The following is a 20,555-nucleotide window of genomic DNA, read 5'->3' on the forward strand; positions in this document are numbered from 1 at the left end:
AACAAAATGTAATAGACCTGTTTTCACACTGTGTATCCTTTAATCAAAGGGGCAAAGTTAATCTCGATAGTTGCAAGCAGCTGATCAATGAGAGCAGAACTTTACATTGATTACACCCATGAAACAAATATAAATGCAAAAGCCAGTTTTTATAAAAGAGTTTCAAGCTCTTTTATATACAGCTGTTGTACATTTCAATTTAAAGCTTAGAATGTGTGCAATTACTGTTTTGGAATAATTAAATCTTTTCCACCAGGAAAAACAATTGTTACAAATTTAGCATATTTCTGTTTTATAGTTTACTTTTGAATTTCATTACTGACAATTTCAGAATGCAGTTTGTTGCTGAAGAAAAAAAGGATTGTTGGGTAATTGTCACTCCCTCCAAACAATGATGCTTATGTTCTTAAAACATGACCACAAAAAAATACTGGGTTCACAAAATGTCTGATATTACTTATTCCAGTTAGTAATTCAATAAATACAAATCTGCAATGCAAGATTAATAAAGATGTTAGTTTTTAATTAAAAATGCCAAGATTCTGGTACATGATGCATATTGATCCAAGCTGAGGCTGACCGTACAGGAATTGTTGTGCCATGTCATCCCACACAGATCCCACACATTCCCCAAATGTTATGGACCTGAAAGGCAAAATGTATAATGCTGGCATTGCTGATATTTGTTCTGCAAATCTTGAGGTACTATAATGCCTGCAAATTTACTTGGAGGACTAAAGATTAAAAAAAATAGGTTGGGATTAAAGGTGCATTTTTTACATCAAAGACTAAACAGAAATAAATTAAAAATTAAGGTCATTAGTGTTGTAAATTATATAGTAGATTTTATATTTATGTTTAATATCCTAGGGTGTAGGATGTTAAAAGGAATTAAAATGTGGTATTTTGAGAATGTGCTAAACAAGAAGCAAATATGATTTCAGAAAGAATGAATTTAAGTTCATTGTGCTTGTCTTGAATGCCAAAGTAGCATTTTCATTATTCAGTATTCATTTTGGGACTCAATTTCAAACTTATAAGAAGTGTTTTTAAAACAGGCTATAACCCATAAATTCACTATACTTATTTTATAATTTTGAGTGCAATTCCCTGTCTAAACATTTGATTATCTGGAGCAATTTGCACAATGTTTCCAGGCAAAACAAAACCCTATTTTTATAAATGTTGGTCGATCACCTGCAATATTGAGCTGAGTGATGTGCTAAATGAAGTTTGACTGCTGATAGTTCTCCTTATATCATAATCATGCCTGAAGATAACTTATATAGATGAAAGAAGAATGTTTAAGGAATAAATGTGTACTGCAGATTGCATTAAAACAAAACTGCAAGGGATTAAGAAGTGAGTTTAAGAAGCTCATTGAAAATATGGAGCCATATTGATAAATTGATAAACAAAAAGACAAGAACATGAATGACACGAGACAAGGACATTTAGCCTGATGTCAGTATTTCTAAAAAGTTATTTTTTGGGCTGTATAAACCAGACTCTTAGTATTTATGACTGTAAACGAATTATGAACATCAAGTAACACCATACTAAGAGTTCCTTTCCCTACCCAAGTCCAGAAGAGTTGCATATTTGCTGTGGAGCTGGTTACCACAAATCCTTACCTCGGCTTGTGTACTTTAGGGAGAAGCCACCTGCTTTTACTGAAAAAAATGGACACCTTAATTGTACGTGCCAGCAGCTTTCTGTAATCTGCATGAATTGGCACCTCTTTCAAGCAGTCAAGGACGTCCACATCAATAAGCAGCACATTTGAGTATCAAGAGGCCTTAAATTTAAAAGAAAGGATCACTGCACTTTTAAGATAAAATGAAAACCACCTACTTGACCATCAATGCATGATTTGATTTTATACATGATTTTCTTTACATATAGCTTCAGTTTGATGTTCTATACAGCAAGTAAAACAAAATCTACCTCTACTTGACATTTTTGTACATATATATAATACACCCTTCTTAAACCAACCCGGAGGCACTCCCTATGCTAAGTGGTGTTAGTTGACAAGAAGGTTATGTTATGCTCTACCTAGCAGAAGTAACACTTCTTAAAAATGTAGCAAATTCCCCCGAGATTTTCCTTTAGTGTGAACAGCACACACTAGTACCCACCAGCAAAAAGGTGGCCTGTGCAGCCAACTGACTTCGATTTTTCATTTAAAACACTGTCCTTCCAAAACTGCTTTCCCTCATCACCTGTAAATTTATAGGGACACCTGAAGAACACCAGTCAGGTACCAATTGCTTCTTTTAAAATAGTCTACATTCTTTGGTGACCGTCCACTTGTTTTGATTAATTTATTTTTTAGCAAAAAAAATAACCGAAGCAGGCCACAAGTTCCAATCCTCTCCCTCACTGTTTCAGTCTGGCCAGCTGTATCCTTGCAAAAGGAGTGATGTGGTTTTGGAAATTGGCGACAGTGATGAGCTGCTTGTCCTTCGAAGAGCTGGGCAGACTTGAGACCCCCTCAGTAATGCAAATTCCGTCAATGCCCTCAAATCTTCTCGTCGGTCATCTCCAGGAACTGTGCATAGACATCCCTTGAACATTCCCCTTTTTGGTTGAACAGGAACTTGTAGTAGCTGCCGTCTGCGCAGATAGCTGGAAGAGACAGTCAAGTCGGTATTATCAGTTATTTTTCAGTTTGCAATGTTAAGTCAAAAGAGGAAAACCTTCAAAGAAAGTAAACTGTATGCATGAGGGTCAGGTATTTCAATGCTACATGCCACTCTTTTATCAAGAGCATTTTCATCTTTCTTACTTATAATGTACTAAATCTGACATTGCAACTGATTTCCATAAGGGGGCACTGCAGTGTAGATGACAGCTCACAGGCTACCGAAGTAAAACTAATTTGGTCTGGTACAGCAACATTTAAAAAAATAAACATTTAAACAGGCATTATAATATTATAAAATATATACATAAAACTAAGAAAAGTTACTTTGAAATATTTTTCTATCAACACCTGTTCAACCATTCTTCACATCCAGTACATTAAAAGCTCTTCATAATACTTCGATACATTTTTACTCCATGTGGAAGTTTAAAAACATTCGAGTACATGAAATGGTATTAGCAAATGTTAAAAAGAACATATGTTTCCAATTAATGGAAAGAATAAAAATTACGAACGGCACCTTCAGTTTGTGTTTGTATGCCTGGTATATCTTTGTTTTATTTATTTTTTTATGAAAGGCACTAAATGTATGCCTCATACTCCTTGTTTCGAAATTATAAGAATTTTCTTATTTTATTGAGTTTCATATAGGACATTTTCATACTTTGTGTATTGAATTTTTCAGGAACATACAGGTTGGCCACCCAGCCTGCCTGGTTTCTAGTAGCAGGCTAGGTGATCTGAGGATTTCATCCAGACATTTCTTGAAATGCACATGTTCCTGTTTGCATTATCTAAATACAGGAACAATGAGAAAAAAAAACTAGTTTCAGTTTCATTGTCTGGAGCAATTTAACCAGTAATTAGAGAAGGGAGTTTAAGAATAATCATAAAAGCTGCCTCCATTCCAGCAGGGTTACTTGACATGAGTACTTCCGAACATGGGCAGAACAAACTCATTGGCTAAAGGAGGACTTTGGCTCCCAGCCTGAAACTACAACCATCCCCAACAAATAACCCACACATGTATGCTTTTCAGTAAAAACTTGCAGTGTGTATTGAGAAACGCAGCCAAGACACTGGAAAGAACTACAGATAATTTCTCCCATTGAGCAAAAACAGCAGTTTTATACTGGCTCCAGTCCAAACATTTTTTTTGCTCAGTTGAACTTCTACTTGGAGTACATGTATAATGTATGAAATGCAGCACATTAACCTTAAAACTATGCTTTGGATTGCTGCCATGCTGGAATATCTATTTTCAGCCAAGCTTGAACTTCTTGGCAGAAGAAAGTAGCCGTTTGGCCAAAATGTCCCGGTACATGTTGCAGTTTGTGGTCATGTGTAGGTATGTTGGCCGAGGTCACAACAGAAATGTGCTCAAAGGGGACTTGAATCTATCCCGTTAACAAGTCCATTACCTCTAAACACTACTGCATGTTGCCCCCGTATATGAATTCTGGGCTTCTATATGTGAATTCTGGGCTGCCACAGCCCTTGTCTGAAGAAGCTAAAGGATAATGGGTATATATACAGTATATGCATTATATACATATTACATATGTATTGTATATGTGATGTGAGAAAGAAAATAAGAGTAAGATATTATACCTATTACTGCATTTGGCTCAGTTCCAAAGGCACAAACACAGGGGGAACCAGAAGGAACCTGAAACTTGGAGAAGCTCCACTTGGAACTGAAGTATTTGGGAAGGAAGCTCGCAGACGCCAAACTGCAAAAGAAAATGAAAATGATATTTGTATTCAAATAAACCAACAAATCTATTATGAAAAAAGGTTTTCACAAAAAAATGTCAAAGCCTATAGCTCATAGGGTGAGATATGGAACATTTATACAACAGTACAGTAGAAAAAGTTAAAGAATGGACTGTGCCAAACCAGTTTGTTTCCAAAAAATTAAACTGATGCATAATTAAAACACAGTAATTTGTTTTACTTCAATATTTCATTGGGCAAATGGCATAATGTTATTTACATGTTTGAAGGTTTTAAGGTTTTCCATACCTGGACTGCTTGTTTCTTTTTGGATCCTCAGCAGCAAATATATGTACTGTACCATGGTCACTCGACACACAGATTAGAGACGCATCCTGGTTGAAATTAATGCTGGACACACAAACATTAAGGACGGGATTTAAAGTTCATAAACAGTCATGCAGTAATTCCAAAGAGCTGAAAACTACAATTCACTTACATACTCAAGACAGGATCGTGTCATGATATTTGAACAAGATGCTACAGTACATATATACATGTGAAGATATCTACATACACATATACAGTAGATTTAAACATCTATGCCTGTCAAGGTAATTTAAAATAAACTGTTACATCTCCCTGTATAAAAATATTCATAGATATAGTAAAATGTGTACTGAGAAATTAGATTGCAACAAAAGGTATGATTATACCCATGTGAATATACATGATGTATTATTTAGATTGGTGTGCGTCTTATTCATCAATCAATTAGTATATAACTACTGCGTTCTCTTTCATTTTACTGCATCTTTGTGAATAGCAACACCTTACCAGTAAATGTTTGCTGCTTGTGAACCCCTTCTTAGTTCCTGGATTAAATGGCCACCGGAAGTATCAAATATCCTAATAAGAGTCCCCTACGACAGAAACATAGTCTTAGTATATGTTGTAATGTTCCCAGGAACATTTCTGTTTTTTAAAAAATAATTTTCTTCAAACTGAGAATCTGACAGGTTCCTCTAAAACCTGTATTTTCTTCATCAACACTTACTTCAGAAGGGGGAAATATTTTACTATAAAAGCTCATCCACAGTTATATACACTTTTTATGCTAAATGAGTGAATAAAACTAGTAATAAAATATTAAACTAAGCAGTCCTGAAAATAGACACACTAAGGATGAGTTGATTTATCTATGATCCAGAATATTTGAGTCTGGGTCATGTCATCAGTCAGTGAAATTCTCCAAGCAGCATTTTAGGACTGGAAGGATGGGGATTACTTGGGATCTCCCAGCAAAACAACTGCCTCCTGGGTGGGTATATACAGTAGTATAAACATGGTAACTGAAAAAAGGCTGAAAGATGACCGTTTAGCATACTTTTTCTGAAGCTGTGGCTATCCGCGTTCCCTGCAAATTGAGTGCTATGCAGCTCAGGGCTCCTTCATGAGCTGGGATGTCTACTGGAGGCTTCTCTGTATTGGCTAGGTCCACTATCTGCACATGGCCTGTATGAGTGCCAGGGAAGGCCAGCAGGGAGTTGTTGCTGTTTGGACACAATACACAAAGACCTGCAGAGAGACAGAAGAGGTCAATCAATATCTCAAAATCTCAAGAACTGAAATCACAGAATTGGAAAACCTCATACGAAAGACAGCTTTGTACTGTAAGGCCTTTTGTACTAAACTGCACACAACTGTAATTCAACAGAAAACAAGCACTTTCATTAAAGCAAAAAAGATGAAGACCTTTCAGCTTTCTCCCCTTATTTGAGCATTCTACACTAGAATAAGTTCCCTTTTGGTTACAGAAGTAGTAAAAGAATAATGTTATAGTTTAATGGGGATTAGCCTTTAGACTCTATTAAGAAGCTGGTAATCTTCAGTACACATTCCTGGTGCACATCCTCACAACAGACAGCTTGTGTACCACATATCTTCCTACACACAAACACACTGAAACACACAAATCAGAGCCTTTGACCTGGAGGAGTTCAGTAGTTTGAGCTTTTACAGATTTTGGATGAACTATAGACTTTGTAAGGTTAGCCACATTATTCCAAGCAGTAACATGGGCTGAGCTGCCAACCCACAGTTTGTGAACTTTTTGACATAAACTATTTTTGAATCTTCTATTCAAGTAAGGGGAAAGTACATAACAGGAAACTGTCACATCTAATTTTTAATGGGTTTTTTTTAAATCTGAAACAAATATACCATGTTGTACATCATGAGTCAGTATTATTACTATTTTACTACTGTTTACTATTTAAAAACAATTTGCTTAATTGAACAATACTTAATATAAGAATGCTTATAAATATGTGATCTATACATAAATGTTGCTATTGTTCTACCTACTATAATTTCTACAATGTCATTTACAATTTCCTTTTGGTCTTATTTTAAAAAAAATATGAATACTAGAGGGTACAGAGGGAATATCTGCAAAGGCAAAAAGTACAGACCAACCTTTAGGGTTGTAGCAGGTCTCAAAGACATGCAGCTGGTGAGGGTTGTGGGTAAAGGTGAATACTTTTATCATGGAGTCAAGAACCACCACAATCCTGGAACAAGCACATTTAACAGCGTTTAGTATTTTTAGTTTATTTCCTACCATGTACAAGGACACACACCTCCAAACTTTTAAAACAATCAAACGTTCACCAGCTCATTAGTGTCAGTGCTGGACTCTTATCTTAGCACTTGAAAATATATGCTTACTTAGATCTGTTAATACAGATATTAACCAGAAGACCTGTTTAATGAGCAATTCCCATTTCAGTCTTTTAGTTTATCATAACCCTGATTAACCATCCTCAGTGAAGAGTTTCAGGTAGCTACACATCCACTGAGACTGCTTTGTCCTCTCATAATAAACTAGAAATAACATCCATAACAAAATGTGGCCATATGAAATTAACACTTCTTTTAGCATCCATAAAATGGATAATAACTGACAAATATACTTCAGCCTTTCATGTTATATTGGGAATAATTCTTCTGCTTCAATCATGAAATGCAGTTAAAATGATCTAAAACAATCAAAGACATTTCACTGCCATTTTCTACTGCACATGGTAGACATTTGGCTATTTCTGATTTACATTTGGTATCACCCCATTAAATTGTATTTAACATAGGAGCTTTGAGATTTATCCAGTATACTTGCTGTGTGCTGAATATGCTTATTGCCATATCAGAAAACTGTGCCTTTGTTAAATAAAACATTTTTTTTTTTTTATTAATCTGAGTTGTAGGAATTGAACAGCTTTTCAGAAACTTTATGGGAGGTCTCAACACTTTGACTGTTGAAACGTCTTTGCAGCACACTTGTGTGAGTCTTTTGTATCTATCTTTGTGGCTTTCAAACTGCTCATCAGATCCAATATTGCCTGGAACAATCCCTTGTGATGAAATAAAGAAGACTTGAGATTCTAAACCTGGCATACTTTTCAGTAATTATGGAAGCTCTTTTAACATCACAGTATCTTGTCAAATATTAATTTATTTTTCTACAAAACCTGGGTAAAAAACAATCAATGCCTGTGTTTGGGATATTACCTGCCAAAAATGTTAAATTATGTTACTCACAATTATGTTATGTTACTCACAACTGAATTTGGCAACATGCTTCTAAAGAATGTCAGTGTATGTTTTAATCATGATGAATCTCTGCCATTCACAAGTCATACTTTATTTCACTTACGAGTAATTCACAGTGCAAAGATAAGAAACTATTTTAAACTTCCACTACTTTCAGTATTTGCCAAGTCTTGTAAAATAAAATGTCCAAACCACACAGATCTTTTCTATCTGTAGACTCACCATTAACTGCAGATACACTGTTACGTTTTGATGAGTGTGTGGATTTTCTCTTTATTAAAATAATAAATTCTGAGGAAATATTATTTTTTTTAACATCTAGTAAGTACTGCTCTCTCATTTATTACTTTTAAGAAATACAAAACAGTTTATGGTTAATGAGCAGAGACAATGCCTTTGTCAAGCCATCTTTTATATTAACAGCTTGACACATTCCAAATTTTCTTTACCTCTGTGTCCTTTTCCAGACAACTCCTGTTATTTCTGTGTGTGAGAGTTACTGTAATATTAATTATCAGTTTGTTAATTTTCAAGTGTGATCCAAAGATGAACTGCAAGTTGTACAATGTAAGTTCTACCAATCCATGTAGAAACAATATGCCATATGACTGCAGTTCTTACTAGGAAAAACAGGTTCAATAATGATTATAAGTATTCTATAACCATTTATTCTTTTTTCAACAATACAATCCACACACAAATATTTTATCATCAAACCTGATCCTAAGTGACAGTTCCTCATGTTAGACATAGTGTGTTGCTTTGTTTAGGAAGCTCAAAGTTGGTGACAATGCTAAAAAAATGCTTATATTCTACTGATCACTGTATTTTACAGTCTTTAATACATATACACTGTCAATTTAGACTCGTCTACTGTAACAGACAGCCAATACACAGATCCCAGCAGAATTTAACTACCCACTAGCTAGCTTTTACAGGCAAGACAAAAATAATAAAACTGTTAACAGAAATCTAACTCGATCTCATACTGTAGAATTCAGTTACATGAAATTCTTCCATTGAAGATTCTGCTAGTACCTGTGAAGTTTATACAGATATTTATTTATCCCTCATTCTGCTGCATGAAGTAAATGATTTATTTATAAATTAAATTAGGAATCTAGACTGGAATTGCAAACGTGCTATTAATACTTATTTCCAGGCCTTCTTACTTTGGTGTCTCCAAGCATTCCTTTGTTATAAATAAGACAGCCAAGAGTTAATTATTCCAGCACGTTAGATGCTGAAAGTAAAATTATCTGCCACGTCATTTATTCTTGTATTCATATATTAAATCTATTAAATGTAAATCCCATTTAAGTTTTCAGACAGTTCAGCATTCAAAAAAGGAAAGGCTGTGCAATTCCTTATTATTAACTTTAATCTACATTCTTTATCAAATAAACAACAACAATATTATGAATAAAAAAGTGTGATTACCGATCACGTCTAAGTTTCACAGCTTTCACTTCTGTGGAAAACTCTATTTCTATAACCGTCTTCTTCTTCAAATCGTCCCATATCATCACTGAGAAGAAGAAATAGGTCAGTTTAGGCCTAAATAACTGTCTTGCTGTTTAGTATTTAAATGCTTCAGAATAAACAAAATGATCAATAACGTGACATAGCAAAACAGCAAACAGGCTATTATTCAAAGCAAGAAGTATTTTCATAATTTGTCCCATACTAAAATTCTTAAAACTCTACAGATATATTTCTAGAATAAAAAAAACAAAGTTACAAACTCAACTGCAGTTTCACTGAAAAATGCTAAATTGTATAATAAACATAGGACATTTGGCCTTTTTTCTGAATAATTTCACTCCTCTAACATAGCTTTAATATAGCTAAACTTAATCTGCTTTACATAAGAACATCAAAACATTTTCCTAATGAAAATAAATCCACAAAATGTTTCACAATAAAATTCCAACACACTCCATAAAGAAGTTGAATGAGACAATCTAAAAGCTCTTGTTCTGGCTGTAAATATACCTTTATTAGGGGGATACTTTGGCTTCTTCCCTCCTCCAACTAGTGCTAAGTAGTTACATCGGAACAGCATCTCAACATGGCCTACACCACCTTCCAGAAACTCTGCAATGAAACAAAAAGAAAGCTTGGACTCAACAGAAGCAAAACTGACACAGGCACAGCATCATGACTATCAGCTGTTATCACTGTGCAGAAGTGGTGACACAACAGCCCCCGTCACAGCTGAACAGCCTACCATGCTTTATTTGAAATAAGTTATTGCAGACAAATCTGACAATTAACTTCACTACTTGGAAACATGAACTGGTAAAGAAGTCTAGAACTGTTAATTAAAATATGCTGTTTTGCACCAGTCTATGTGGTCTGTGTGTTACACAACTTCTCAGGACAGGGCTAGTCCTGCACATTTAAAACAGATGTATCAGCACCTTTGTAAACAATACCCAAGAATATTGTGCCTCCTGTGTATTAATCACTTGAATTCATTTAAAAAACGTAAAAGGGTGTTAAAATCTTTAAATTAGTATAAAAAATGCCTAAAATCCACAATAAGATGTTACTGCTTTCCAGCATAGCATGTGATTTAGGGCATGTTACAACTCTAATCCAAGACACTTACAACCACTATAAGCAGAGTGTCAAAATCTGTTATCTAACCACTTCAACGACAAATTAAAAAAACCTTTTAAATGTATCTGAGAATCTTTATGAAAGTCTATACCAACACAAGAATATTGTCCTAAGAAAGGTTTCTGTGCTCGCTCTTGACTGAACACCTTGTCACAGCACTGTAAACAAAATCCCTGTGTAAGCAAAGACAGTTAAAATCAGGTGACAGTCACATCTGCAAATCTCTGTCTCTTTTCCACTGGAAATGATTAACTATGTGTTACTTGTCTAGTTTTCCATTGAGACCAGATCACATAAACATAAGGAGAGGAAGTATCTTGAGTCTTATTGTCAGGAAGAATGTCATGCCGAGTTTAAAAAAAGTGTCTTTACTAAGGGGACAAATGTTTTTCAAAACTGCAATTGGTACTATTTTTAGAGTACTGTCATCATTGTTGTATATTTTCTGACATGAGAACTATAAAAAAAAACATTAAAATTCAGCTGGCTAATTTCCAGAAATGTGTACTTCCAATACAGACTGTAAAAGTAAAACAAAATTCCACAAGTGTCTAGGGGTACAGGGGTGTAACATTTAGGAGAATTCACTGGGACGTAACAGTAGATCTCAAAGTAGGTAGTTCTGTCAAGATAACTTAAATATAAAAACGCAAAACCAAAAAAGTAAAAACTATGGACATGCCTAGTGCGAAAAATACAAATACTTCTGTGGTCACTTCAGAGCACTATGTAAAAGCATCCCTTGTATTGTCTATGTTATAAGATGCATACTAAAACTAACATTGTTCCTGAATATAGGAGCACAGATTTCAGAAACAACCAGCTACCTGTGTAGACAGTGCCTTATAACCACATTTATTTAACTGACAGAGACAAATCGATTTTGTATTGCATTTGTAAAGCAACAGATGAAGTATGCCTAAGAATGTAACTGGTATGCAATCAAACTATGTTTGACCTAGAGCTAAAATGTGCACTCTAAACAGCATATACTTACAGAAGGAGCCCTACCTTGCTTTTCCTTCTCTTTAAGTGGGTCTGTGTTGTAAACTCTGAATCCATTTTCCATTCCACACGCAAAGCACCCTGTGAAAAATGCAAAAGAGGAGCTGGTTGGACATTGCCAACTTCACCAAACTTCATTCAGAAACAGCCCAGGCCAACATCAAAAGGGCAATTTGCAGCAGTTTCCTACAGAAATGCAGTTAAGGTTTTTTCATGGTTGCAGTTCCAGGGGAAATCTCACTAAGGTTAAGATTTAAACATTCCTGAAGAAATTATACCAAATTTATAACAAATCAAAAGAAATGAAAGTATAGCAAACTTCATATAGAAAACATAAAAAGTATGAAATAACACTGTTGCAAGTACTTCAACCTTGAGTACTTCTGCACCTCTGAAAAGAGCCAATGAAAAAGTTTCTTTTTAAGCCACATGTCCAAGTGCATTACTAAATTACATTCCATTTTGTCGATGCTTATAGCAGAGAAACTAGTACATAGTTTTGTTTTGTTTAGACATGACTGTTACAGTGTCTTACTTTCAGGTTCTGACTAGAACTTGTTCAGGCAAACATAGCCCATGTCTTAAATTTACAACAATGACCTATTGAATTTTAGATGTAGTACAGATATTGCTCTTGACTTTTAAGGGCAATAATCTTTCCCCTTACATATCTCAAGATAAATTACATGTCTTGTCAGTAAGAACATAAACCATGTGTTCAGGCTTCCTTCTAAAATAAAGTATGCAGGCACCATTCATTAAGTTATTTGCCTTAGGGGAATGTAGGCAAGGCTGTCATATTACAAATTGCTTGTTCTCCTGAAGCTAAAATGATGCACTTCAAACAATAGCAGGACTTCAGTACAGTTACAGAAACCCATTTGCTCTTTTTATAGCACAGAAAGCTGACAGACATTCTGTATGTGTCTGTATCTGCCCGCATCTAGAAAGGAGATTTTGGTGCATTCATTAAATGTCCTTGAACAATAATCACACAACCATAGGAGGCACAATTTATTAAGTGCCAAGTGCATAAAGGTATTACTAGGTCTCAGCTCATACTTGGATTTTCAATACAAGTGGCCTACAACTGGCTGGGCACCCCAGTATAGGAAGGGATCGGCCAGGGCTATTTTGGTTTTACTGTAAAAAGATGAGAACTCATTCAAAGCTCTTTTTATGTTACATTGTTTTCTAAACTGCACTGAGGTAAAAAAAAAAAAAAACAGTTTAAAAGTTAAACTGACATTTCCGCAGACCTCATGTGAACCCTCCCAAAAGTGGCAGAAACAGTGGAAAAGTCCATTTCAAAGCTAAAGAAAAACATAGCTGACTGAAGAGCCTGAACACAGGAAGTTAAGTTACAGATGGATGGAGGGAGGGGGGCTTACAAAATGAAATGGTGCAAACAGGATTTCAGCTGACCAGACACCGAAAGCATCAAAGTACAATCTGTTCATCCAAAATGAATTGGACAGCCCTGCTGAACAAGCTGGGTCTATTGAATAAGAAGCAATGTCCCAAAGTTATTAAACCGTTGCTGCTACAAATGACATCTGTTAAAAAGATCAAAACGGAAACATGAGTTTTCTTTGCATTCTCTACTGTTTCTGTCACCTTTCAGAGCATACCATCAGCGGCAGGTATTTTTGAGTTTTAAAATAAATCAAACTCTCTGGAGTTCTTTATTTTTCCAAACTGCCCCAAATGCTATTGACTGAAAGATATCATATCCAAAGACCAGGTCTCCAATCACAAGTATATGTATACCATATTTACACAGTACTCAGAGGATTATAATTCCAATTATATTTGAATTATATTCAACAAGATGTGTTGAGGACCAAATTGGGTATTAAAATGAATATAGGAAAATTAGAGGGTTACTCCATAAATCAATTACTTTATAGGCTGACTGAAACAAATTTCATCCAAATATCCATCCATAGTAAAAATGCCATTTATTCCTGATGTATCTGTTGCGGCAAACCAGAACCAGTCCCAGAAGTATTGGGATGAAACTAATTCTAAAGAGAAAAATCTGTTCAATGTCTGCTATCTGTAGTAAGAGATGTGAATGCAAGGCACAAACAAAAAAGTAAAATACGTGGACAAGACGAACTAGATCTCTTCATTACAAGCAGAAAATACTCATATTTCTAACATTTCAACCAAATCTTTTAAAAAATAATTAAATTAAAACACTGCGAGAAGGTCTGCTAAGAACAGCTCAGCTAAAAATAGCTGAAAATAGCTGTTCATGAAAGATGGGTGGACAATAAGATTCAGGCTATTCCACTAAAGGTCAACGTCAAGTGAGCTCAGTTTTAAATTTCCAATTATTATATGATTATTGTCCACATCCATTACTACAATCTGATACCTGTTCCAAAGTAGGTATTATAATTGCAGATGCAAATGTCCAAGGTATTAGCGGAAAAGTTATATTGAAAAAATACAAATAAAAAAGCAGTATCGTTTTCTTAGAGTTCCTTTTTCACTATTGAAGACAATTTTTGAAGACAATATAATTCCTCCTTGCTTTGTAACAGGAAGCTTCTGCTTCCAATATAAAATCTCATGCGCAGGAGGAAGTGTGCTGACAGTATGGTGTAGTGCAGGCTGCAGCACAGTACTAAGCCAGCACAAATTCCTGGCGCTCAGACCCAGAACAGGCAGTGACTCATTCTGACAACTACAACTAGTCAGTTTTAAAGACTTAATCAATCAGTTTTAGAAACTGGAAACAGTAGATTTCAGTCTAGTAGACTGAAGATGTTTACCTTATTCAAAAAATATTTTAAAGGGGAAATGCAGTTCCAAATTTTCAAACAAGTTATTAAATCTCAGCGACAAAATAAATCGTCTGGTATCATAAAATTTTACAAATTCCAAATTAAGCACAAAATTATGAACTTTGTGAACGTTGTATAGCTGCCATGCTGTCGAAAACTGCTGGTCTCGCAATGGGCAAGAGCAAAAGTGTGCAAGAACTCACTTAAACTCTCCCTGATTACTAGTCACTGTAATGGCTAATGTAATGCAATGTACAAGCGAATACGTACACGTTGTGGTGCAGACGTTTCACCGCAGAAATGTTCCAACGTGATCTGCATGCAAAGTAAGTAATTGTCAGAAAAAAGAGATGTATTCGCACGCCTGCTTGAATACAATGTAATAGGGCCACAACACGTAACTGGAAGTTCTGTTGCCTCATTCTGAATCACAGACAATGACCGCAATATGGTGCTGTACAGTACATACCCAGAAATTGTCTATTATGTAATTTTTTGGAGTTATTGTCTACACCTACTTTCGTTGTGAATTGAAATGCACTCATCAATTCCGATTCTAACCTCATAATATAAAAATATCCTCGCAGTTCTCCTTTAAAAGGAAAAACAGCTCACTGTGATTTGCATATCTACAAGTCATCAGACCTCGTTAGCAAATATTTTTTTTAAATGGGACTGATATGGAAAAACTACACAACAAAAACGTATACCCTCTTTTTTTTATAATAAAAAATTATTAAAAAATTGGAACAACTCTAAACAACATTGAAAGATGATAAAATAGTGTGTAAGTTTACAATAGCAATTGTACTGTTTCACAAGTGGAATATTTTAAATGCCAAGAATGCTGAAAGAGTTCAGGGTTCTGATTGCCTATACAATGAAATGATTTGTTCACATAATTGTTTTCACCAATCTGAAGACCTCCATAAATGCAAAGCATAATGAAGGCTGTCAAGCACAAGTTTCACAGGTGTAGCTTGGCTTCTGAGGTTTTATTTGTTCTGTTACATACTTTGTGGTTTGTTTGATCCATTTGAAACAGACTCATATACATACACACAAGTGTATTAATTGTAATGGAAAGCTGTTAATATTGTGCCAGTCAGAGCTGCCTTACCCTACAATCCTAAACACCCCACTTGCTCCATCTTTTATACTTCATCCTTTATTTTCTCCTGTGTGATTTTAAACATGGATTATGAATAATGGAACAAGAATTACACATAACTTGCATAATTCTACACCTACTGTTAAACTCAAACTATGGGACATTCTCGAGTGGAATGTTCTTCAACTCAGTACATTTTAAAATGACTGGAAATATTCTTTCTATTAGGAGTATATTAGACAACCAATTACTCATAGCCCCTGAGATATAAAACTGTCAATGCAAGAAAATCTCTTTAAGTACAAACAATAGATCACATAACTAACTCACAGTTTCCATAGGATGGAATGCTTTCCAATTACAGAGAACTGTTTTACAGAATAACTGTACTGTTGAGTGCAGACTGACAGAAATTCAATTCACAAATCAGTCATGGAATTCTAACAAAATGTCCCGTTATACACAGGAGTTTAATTCACTAAACCAAAATCCCATATAACTTTCAGTCATTTCAGTAACTGGTTTCTTAGATTACAGCATTATATATACTCATATGCAACAGATGCAATGCTTTATTCTTCATCCAAATAAATCCAATCATATAAAATAATAACACATTACACTTCTTGAAGCTTATTTCTGCATTTTATTGTTACAGACCTGGCTGAAATACTGTACTTTTTGAAAAACCAATTAGGGCCGTATCAACCGGAAATTCTTTAATTCATATAAATTATTCTGTGTTTTCACATTTTATACGTGCTAATGCAATCATTACAAAATTAAAAACACAAACCAAACAATTTTTAAAACTTGAAACACCAGTCAAACTCTGCTGACGATGCTGTTGAAAAGCCTGTAACAAAAAAAACCTCCAGAGCCCTTGTTTAATTTCAGCCGCAAATTCATTTTTCAGCACCTTTTAGACATTCGTAAATGGAAAGCTTGGAGGTTTGGCTGAATAGCATATTTTTCTTGGGATAACTAAGCCCAAACCTCGTGATTATAAAGTCAGGTGTTCACTGTTTGATATTATAGTTATGTTTGATATTAAGAGTTATGACCATACCATGTTTGACTAATAAAGATTTGACCCTATTTTCTAGGGTGGTTTGTCAGGGAGAGAACATACTTAGAGAAAGATTTTGTGCTTCGACAATCAGCACACTGGTCCATAGAAAAAACAGTTTGTGAGAGATAATCCACATCCTGAAAGGCAGAGGGTCACCACACATGCCCAGGACTATGTCACATTCATCTGAGCCTTATGAGTAATTGTTTTCTCACAGAACTGGCTACAGCACAAGAAATTCCAGAATTAACCTGCGAGTCAGCAATCAGAGAATGTTATGGAGTATCACACTGACAATTAAAGGCACAACAGCCATTTTCTGTGTGCCAGACAACATATGAGCAACACGATAAATTCCAGGAGGAGATTACTTGTGCACCTTCACAATGAGTGGAGCTTGTCGTCTGTGTGTGTGAAAACAATCTGCATGCTCAGAGGCACTGCAGACGTAACTCTGACAGCCGAGAGCCAACATCGCCATCTTAAATGAGCAAAAATCGAGTGAAGTGGAAGCAGAGATTGGTGGACGTTGAGTCACCAATGGATCCTGTTTCGCCTTTGATAGACTTGATGAAAAACAATAAATGTGAAGACTGTCATGATAAAACAGTTGCTGACTTGCACTGTTGAAGGTAACTGGTGGCATGATGGAAGCATAATGATGTGGGAAGGTATCCCTTAACAGATGAATGCCCCAAACTAAGGTCAACCTTAATGCTACTACTACCTTATATGGATGAAGTCCTTGGACCAACAACTGCTCTGTTCCTGCAAGCCAGTTTGCCAGCTGATTATCCAACAGGACAATGCAAGATCATACATTTCTAGGATTACAATGGAATAGCTTTAAAAAACAGGTGAGGTCAGTTTTGGCCTGAGTCCAACGGAACATATATGGGACAAACTTGCCAATACCACCAAGGATACACAATCTCAGCTTGCTAACTTTCACAGACTGCCTATAGTTACACAGAAAGAGTGCTGGAAAATCTCACTACAGTCTATAAAGAGCCTGATTTGGCCTATGCATCAATGCTGTTAGGATTGTGTTAATTCTAAGGGATGTCATATTAATTTATAATATTTTCATATTGAGACTATCAAATTTGAAACACAAAACTTAATATTATTCATTGACCTATGCTTTCTTTACATCTGGTTTGATATCTCTGTTTATAATCTATATCTAACATTCCTTTTGTGCAACAGTTAGGCAGGTCATAGTCCTGCAATAGCTGAACCTTGGTTGGAACCAAAAGGTGGCCTAACTTTATTTTGGCATTCTCATTTGAGAAAAAACAGCCCTGAGTGGTCTTAATTGTCAATTAGCAGTTTACAAAAATACAAAAGAAACTTAAATTTACTAATTATACCACAGTTTTGGACCATACGTGGAATAGGGACAAATAGGGAATATTACATCACACACATTTACATTTCTAAGTTTACAGATACAAAGTTACCACATTTACAGTCAGACCCATTTAGCTGGAAGATGTCTGAAAACAGAAGCTACACTAGCCAATGACCTTAGTGAAAATTAAAGCTTGGCATTTGAAAGAACGGGGAACTTTTTTTTTAAAGATAAAAAATAATAAGGAAAAGATAATAAATATGACTTTCCAAGAGAAAACAATCCATTTTCTTTTTTGTCTTTGTTACATAATACTGCACCAAAACTCAAGAAACAAGATTTTTAGTGTACACAGAGGAATGGCTAAGTGAAAGATTGTTATTGAGCCTTAGGAGAATTTATTGAAGTCTAACAATGCAAAAAGTTATCATGGAAACAGTTATTTAGTCCCTAACTACAAATGCTCAGGATTAACTTTCCTTCAAATTAAATATTTAAGGAATTTTCAGCCTAGAATGTCACATAGACTGCCCTTTGCCAACAGCCCTGACTGGAAGATTGGCCAGACCTACAACATGGGCAAGATATCAAAATCTTCTATTTCTCTGCTAAGTTCGCATAATTACATTACACTGTATAGCACAATCATTTTTCAATTCAGATGTGCAAGACATTTGAAGGTCTTATTGTCAAAAAACATTCTTAATTCCAACCCTGCTATTAGACTAGGAACAGTGGTGTTTTATCATCAGCTAATAAAAACACTTTTTAAAGAGGTTAATTTTAGAGGAAATCACATGTTTTACAAATTCCAGAAATTAAAAGTTTAAGAAGTCAGTAATTGTGAATGAGCTTTTTTGTTTATGGGCAAGCCCAACAGACACTTCAGTCTTATATTTTAATCCATTATAGTATATTTGCTTGATTCAATTCAGTATAAAGCAATGATTCTCCTAAGATCTGAAACCAGTAACACAGGCAGTTGTGATAACAAGGGAACTTTTAATTTAAAATAGTATTTAAAAAAAATATTTACAAGGTTGCTCTGATGTAGTTAGTGCCATTTAAGTGACATAATTTGGTGAAAGTGAACATTAAATCTTAAACCCCCAAAAAACGACAGCTTTTCAGTTCTGTTCGTGAGGTAAATCTGAAAATCATACCAAAAATACACTTCCTTCAAAGCAGAAAATGTTAGTGTAGGCACCATAATCTCCACACAGGCTAGGTTGCATTCCTTTTCTTGTTACTTTGCTACATGGAAACAACCTCAAATTGTTCATTTGTAGCTCGCGGGCCAATACACCTCCCAGCTCGATATTTATTACATTACTGTTATAATACCCCGAGTTCAGGTTTAAAATGTAATTTATAGTCACGGGCTGTTAAAAACCACGTTTACTCAACCGATTTTTACACTAGAATGAGCAACAGAATAATGGCTAAACCTTACAGTATGTAAACGTGTCCAAATGACGTGTAAATGTGAACACGAGAAAGCTGAAGTCGTAAATACGTAAACGAGATATCAGGACCGAATTTCTCAACATTCGTTAACTATAATGTAAGAAAACATTAAGTGACAATATAGGGGGGAGTGTAGCCATAGCACTTTCAAAACAGTTGTGGCTATTCAACACAACAGAACTTCGCCCTATACCTCGCCCTTAAAGCTCAGCTGGTTAAATATTTGAATCTTAATTAATCAAATGCGAACCAAACATTTCTTAGAGCTTAAGGCCAGGGGGGAAACGTAAACTGCAGTCAAATGTATAATAGATGAACATATATATCCACTGTGCGTCCAACTGTTAATAATAACACCATGTGGTACTGTTGTATTAACACAGCAAATCCTGTGACTACCATACAATCAATGGAAACAAGCCAGCAAAGGAGTGACTTCCTTTTGCATTTCAAGTTTCGATTGAGAAATTAAGGTTTACTGCTACCAAGAGTATCGTTTCTGTACGCAGTTACGCATTGCCCTACTAATTACAGCATTATATTAAGGTATTTTCTGGTGCTTTGATTCGGTACTTTTGATTAAAGAGCTGAAAGGTTCCGGGCCTAAGGCAGAGTACAATACGTTAAGAGCATGCAACTAGCAATCACCACTGCGAAAAAGCCTGAACCCAGAACGGTTATATAGAAACTGAGCGAAGTCTATGGCCTCACCATGATCCTGGTTAAATCCAGCGTACAAAAGCCCGTTCCCATGTGGGTTGGACGGTAAAAGGTTCATGATGGTACCTCGATATCAGAATTATCGTGTTTTCAATTTCAGCTTAACGGAACCATCCCTCCTCTGTCGTCCGTCAAGACACAGAAAACAACACCAGTACCCTTTTTCCTCCCTTGCAAGGACGCTGTGTGGCACGCCGAGCCACCGAGCAGGGAGGAAATTGCTGCATCGACTGCGAGCAATCGAACCGACCGACTGCAATTTGGATTTTGATTGTTTTTTATCTGATGTTACAACACACACATTTCCATTAATTATACTCATGTTTAGGTTGCATGACAATGCATTGTTTTTGCTTTATAAGAATTGACTGATATGAGGCTTTTTTCTCTATGACTTCACTATCAAAACATGGGTTCAATTTGGAAAG

The 20,555-nt window shown here is 35.4% G+C and overlaps 1 protein-coding gene across 4 annotated transcripts; it reads right to left on the bottom strand.

Moving 5' to 3' along the window:
* Positions 1–502: 502 nt before the first annotated feature.
* Positions 503–20,322, bottom strand: wdr45b (WD repeat domain 45B). 4 transcript variants are annotated; one of them, XM_088599630.1, is made up of 11 exons: positions 20,119–20,316; positions 14,674–14,718; positions 11,615–11,689; positions 9,974–10,075; positions 9,419–9,506; positions 6,845–6,939; positions 5,754–5,944; positions 5,204–5,289; positions 4,676–4,777; positions 4,262–4,383; positions 503–2,631 (listed from the first exon to the last, which is right to left on the bottom strand). In XM_088599630.1, the coding sequence occupies exons 3-11, from the start codon at positions 11,670–11,672 to the stop codon at positions 2,525–2,527; spliced, it is 951 nt and encodes a 316-aa protein (XP_088455756.1). In that variant the 5' UTR covers positions 11,673–11,689; positions 14,674–14,718; positions 20,119–20,316; the 3' UTR covers positions 503–2,524. The 4 variants fall into 4 exon arrangements, with proteins under 4 accessions (XP_088455756.1, XP_088455757.1, XP_088455754.1 ...); XM_088599631.1 differs by lacking the exon at positions 14,674–14,718 and having other exon boundaries at positions 20,194–20,322; XM_088599628.1 differs by lacking the exon at positions 14,674–14,718 and having other exon boundaries at positions 20,119–20,320.
* Between the last annotated feature and the right edge of the window lie 233 nt (positions 20,323–20,555).

This window comes from Lepisosteus platostomus, chromosome 11 (genome assembly GCF_059453375.1).
Source record: "Lepisosteus platostomus isolate fLepPlt1 chromosome 11, fLepPlt1.hap1, whole genome shotgun sequence".
Lineage (NCBI taxonomy): Eukaryota > Metazoa > Chordata > Actinopteri > Semionotiformes > Lepisosteidae > Lepisosteus > Lepisosteus platostomus.

Excerpts from the sequence above, each read along its gene's own strand:
- wdr45b (XM_088599628.1), bottom strand. The coding sequence starts at position 20,185 with ATGAACCTTTTACCGTCCAACCCACATGGGAACGGGCTTTTGTACGCT. Across the intron at positions 4,778-5,203 it reads CAAGCAGCAAACATTTACTG|CATTAATTTCAACCAGGATG; the intron begins GTAAGGTGTTGC and ends TTGTGTGTCCAG. Across the intron at positions 2,632-4,261 it reads TGAGCCAAATGCAGTAATAG|CTATCTGCGCAGACGGCAGC; the intron begins GTATAATATCTT and ends TGTCTCTTCCAG.